A 3891-nucleotide genomic window follows, 5' to 3' on the forward strand; every position below is an offset into this window, starting at 1 on the left:
TGCTTTTAAATGTGCCGGGTCAGTGTCACGGACGGGGAGGGGGGCAAAGGGGTCATTTGCCCCGGCCTTGGGCAAGGGGGCCTCAGAATTGGGACCTAATTACATTGTATGTATTGTGAATGGGGGGCCTTTTTGGATACCTTTGGGCCCAGGCCTGTGCCAAGGTTACACGCTGTACTGCTTTCCCGCACAAACACACAGTGGGCAGGAACCTGACACAAAGGTTCGAGTATTTGGTCAGAGGGCACTGACAGGATACTTCTGCGGGAAGCTTCGGTTTCACCAGCCACGAGTGGAGGTGGCTTGGCTTTCCTTGTCTCTCAACCCTAATTACAGCACGGAACACTGGTTGTCCGAAAACACTACATATGTCACAGCATGCGTGAACCATGTCTCAATCAGCACCCTTCTCAGCTTGGCTGGGTTGTCTTCCCAAAGTACAACTAGTTTACTCTGTTGTTCCAGTTCGAAGCTTCTGTTCACTGTCACACAATGGCTATGTGCCCTACACCACCAAACATGTAAATCTTTCATTCTTTCCTAAATGTGTAATTCAGAATTGTCCAGTGGATCAAAGTTTCAAGAACATGGCAAAGATTCCTATTACACTGGCATGCACAATATCATTTTCAGCACATTTTAAAAAGTACAGTACACGAAGTACAAGACACATGAGAGCCAGAACACAAGAGTATCCCTTTTCAATGAATTTATTTTGTGCATTCCCTCAGTGACATTAGTAGTGGTTTACACATAGGTAGTTTTTTTGTTGTTGTAGCACCCCATCTAAAATATATTACAAAAAACGGTGTGCGTGTAGTGTACATGTGTTGAACGTGGACTCCCGTCGACTGGCGCCCCCCGCAACATGTCATACTGATGCTTCAGAAGAAAATTCAAGTAAGAGAAGATGCTGTTGAAGGGGGGTGTTGGAGGACTATGAAGGTGAAGAAGAAGAAGAAAACCGGTTCAGTCCAGATATTCAAGATGACACCATGGCCTGGAATTCTGTAACAAAAGAAAGACAGCAAAAAAGGTTTTGAGTCATTGGTTCGCAAGCAGAAACACCATGCTGACATTGATGGGATGCCAGTTAAGCATATTCCAGCTGAAACTGCACACATTTCTTAAAATAGCCATGAAAAAGAACAGAGGACGAGGAGATGCATAATGTGATAGTGCAGTGTCATGTGTCCATCCACCAGACGCATGCAACCCATATCCAAGGCACAGGTACACAGTTACACTTTCTTTGACTGCACTGTGTCCACACCATTTGTTTTTGGAGAAAAGGTTATGCACCCTTGTTTCCCTAGTGAAGATCTACGTTCAATTAACTAAAGGACGCATCCCTTGTAACGGTTAATGTTCATTCTGTAAAACATTTGACATTGCACTTACCCTCTGCGCCGATCTTTCCATCACCATCACCGTCAGCAAGACTGAGGAAGGCCTTGGCCTCTTTGTCAGTCAGTACTCGAGCACCAGGAGAGAATTTCTGCAAGAAACACCTGTCAAAAACACCATAAGTTAGCAATTGGTTTGCCGGCACAAACCTTACCAAATAAACTAGCGTGAGAAGTTGTGATTCGTCAGAACTAATGAGATTTCTGTTAGTTTGTGTCCATTAAACACTCCAGATTATTGGATTTGTTAATCCTTAAAAAAACACACACACATCTTTACCCATTTTCATTTTGGGATACACCAGGGTGGTGTTGAACATGCAGAGCACACACGGAGTTGACACGAAGCATGCTCTATATAGCATTTACACATAACGATAAACAATGTCTTACTTCAGCTCCTTCTCCTCAATGAAGCCATCGCCATCACCATCGATGATGCCGAAGACATTCTTTATCTCCTGGGCACTCTTCTTGGTGAGACCACATAGCTGGAAAAACTTCTTGCCGTCGAAGGAGTCTGGAGCTGTGACATAAACAGGACAAAAAAGCCCAGTGAGCTTTGAAGCGCACTGATGGCGCGCCCAATAGTCTTCGTGCGCACATCTTTACGCACAAAGGTCTCCTAAGCAATAGCGCGAAATTTGCATGCATACACGCACCAGGTATGACAGTAGATTACTTAAATATATTGCTCCACGCCCCGATTCCATTTTGAAATCTAGTTAAATGAACAATAACTGTATAGGTGCAAGACGATACCTTGGCAGTCCTTGATTGCGCTGTCGATGGCATCAGCGGAGAGGATAGATGACATAGACATGGTCCTGTGACAGAAACAACCACCGTAAATAATTCACGCGTTTTCAAGCCTAGCAGAAACCATATAGCTTCTTGTCAAATTAGCCTGGAAATGTGCTGATACAGACGTATTCTTAACTTTCAAAAGGACTTAAACAGAGCGCAAATGTAAATCAATCTCAATGGCACAAGCGTGTATTTAAAGAATAATATGATGCCTGCGTTCTCAAACTTTTAAAAACAGAAATATCCAAACCCTTGATTCCGGCAATATTAATGCTGAAGATAGGAAAACATGCTCCTGAATGTTAGAATTCACGAGAATTCGCGAGATGCAAAAACAACAAATCCAAAGGCGTGCGTTTCAAAGCAACGACGCACAGAGATAAGTTGGTTAAAATCCTTCGCCCAAATACGCTTTGGTAACCGTATTGCAAAAAGTAACTCCTCCAGTCAGTGGGACCCGTGAAGCTGAAAAGCTGGATTGTACACACAAGCCCACTTACCCCCTTTGAAGTTCTCGCCGCAGGTGATCGAACGGTGAGGTAATGTGGCTATGTGGTGACTGCCCTCTGCCAAGACGGATTTATATAGGTCTGATTGTAGTGACAATGGGCAAATCTTAGGTTACCTGTCTGTGTATCAAATTCAAAAGGGTCAGCTCAAATTTCTTGCCTAACTAATTAACCTTTACTATTTATAACCGTCAGAGCTGAGTGTGGATGAGCAAGCCCACAGACATCTTTAACGCACAAATGGCAAATTAACCAATAGTGTAATGCTCTGCCTCAGCAAAACTTCCCAGCTCGCTCTCAGGCTGAATGGGAGTCTCTCTCTCTCTCTCTCTCTCTCTCTCTCTCTCTCTCTCTCTCTCTCTCTCTCTCTCTCTCTCTCTCTCTCTCTCTCTCTCTCTCTCTCTCTCTCTATTACAATACTTGATAATTCGTCCAGACTACACAAGCATACTGTGTGGGAATGTGAAAAACCTGAATACTTTATTTCCTTATGCTTTTATACTGTAATTATTTATGAGCATAGTCTTCATTTAGTTTTTATAGCTCACCCCACATGTTCAGTGTTTAATTAGGGAATGTAAATAAAGTGTAACAAAAACCATCTTTAGTACATGTGAACAAATGTCTTTCACCCAGGTGATCATTCACAGTGTGGAGTCAGAGAAGTCAGAGGAGTCACTTTATTATCTTACAGTCACATATAAGACAAATACAATACAATACAATTACAATACAATACAGTTACAATACAATAGCCTACATTTTGCCAATGGCCACATACTGTACATACAGTAGCCTTAAAATGTATTGTTGATCAGGGAATGTCACAGCAGTTTAACCTTCTCGTCTCACATTAAATGGGAGCGCACTGTAAACAGTAGGCTATCATTTCTACCCACTCCTGCTGATTCAGGGATGCCAGGTCACCTTCCGTTGGCCAGCACTGCATGCCCTGATGCCATCCGCACAGCACGCACCCAACGACACACACACCAGCTCTTTGCTATGCTATGCACCACCACCACACTGTACATAGTTATTTTTACTGTTAATTCAGAATCAGATTCAGAATCAGATTTAACGGCCAAGTATACCGGCATATATTTGTGTCCTGTGACCAACAGGATACGTGTTTAGATTGGCTCTTTTAGTGTTAAATTAACACTACA

The 3891-nt window shown here is 43.0% G+C and overlaps 1 protein-coding gene across 3 annotated transcripts; it reads right to left on the bottom strand.

Annotated features, from left to right (window-relative positions):
- Positions 1-694: 694 nt before the first annotated feature.
- pvalb8 (parvalbumin 8) lies at positions 695-2944 on the bottom strand. 3 transcript variants are annotated; one of them, XM_063191412.1, is made up of 5 exons: positions 2714-2944; positions 2169-2233; positions 1800-1932; positions 1402-1511; positions 695-1008 (listed from the first exon to the last, which is right to left on the bottom strand). In XM_063191412.1, exons 2-5 carry the CDS (start codon positions 2227-2229, stop codon positions 983-985), a joined length of 330 nt encoding a protein of 109 aa, XP_063047482.1. In that variant the 5' UTR covers positions 2230-2233; positions 2714-2944; the 3' UTR covers positions 695-982. The 3 variants fall into 3 exon arrangements, with proteins under 3 accessions (XP_063047482.1, XP_063047491.1, XP_063047501.1); XM_063191421.1 differs by lacking the exon at positions 2714-2944 and adding an exon at positions 2589-2673 and having other exon boundaries at positions 701-1008; XM_063191431.1 differs by lacking the exon at positions 2714-2944 and adding an exon at positions 2464-2565 and having other exon boundaries at positions 701-1008.
- Between the last annotated feature and the right edge of the window lie 947 nt (positions 2945-3891).

Source organism: Engraulis encrasicolus, chromosome 2 (genome assembly GCF_034702125.1).
Source record: "Engraulis encrasicolus isolate BLACKSEA-1 chromosome 2, IST_EnEncr_1.0, whole genome shotgun sequence".
NCBI classification, from domain to species: domain Eukaryota; kingdom Metazoa; phylum Chordata; class Actinopteri; order Clupeiformes; family Engraulidae; genus Engraulis; species Engraulis encrasicolus.

Coding starts and splice junctions, on each gene's coding strand:
- pvalb8 (XM_063191412.1), bottom strand. CDS start 2,229: ATGTCTATGTCATCTATCCTCTCCGCTGATGCCATCGACAGCGCAATC. Junction 1,512..1,799: donor ATTGAGGAGAAGGAGCTGAA/GTAAGACATTGT, acceptor TGTTTTTGACAG/GTGTTTCTTGCAGAAATTCT. Junction 1,009..1,401: donor TGGAAAGATCGGCGCAGAGG/GTAAGTGCAATG, acceptor CTTTTGTTACAG/AATTCCAGGCCATGGTGTCA.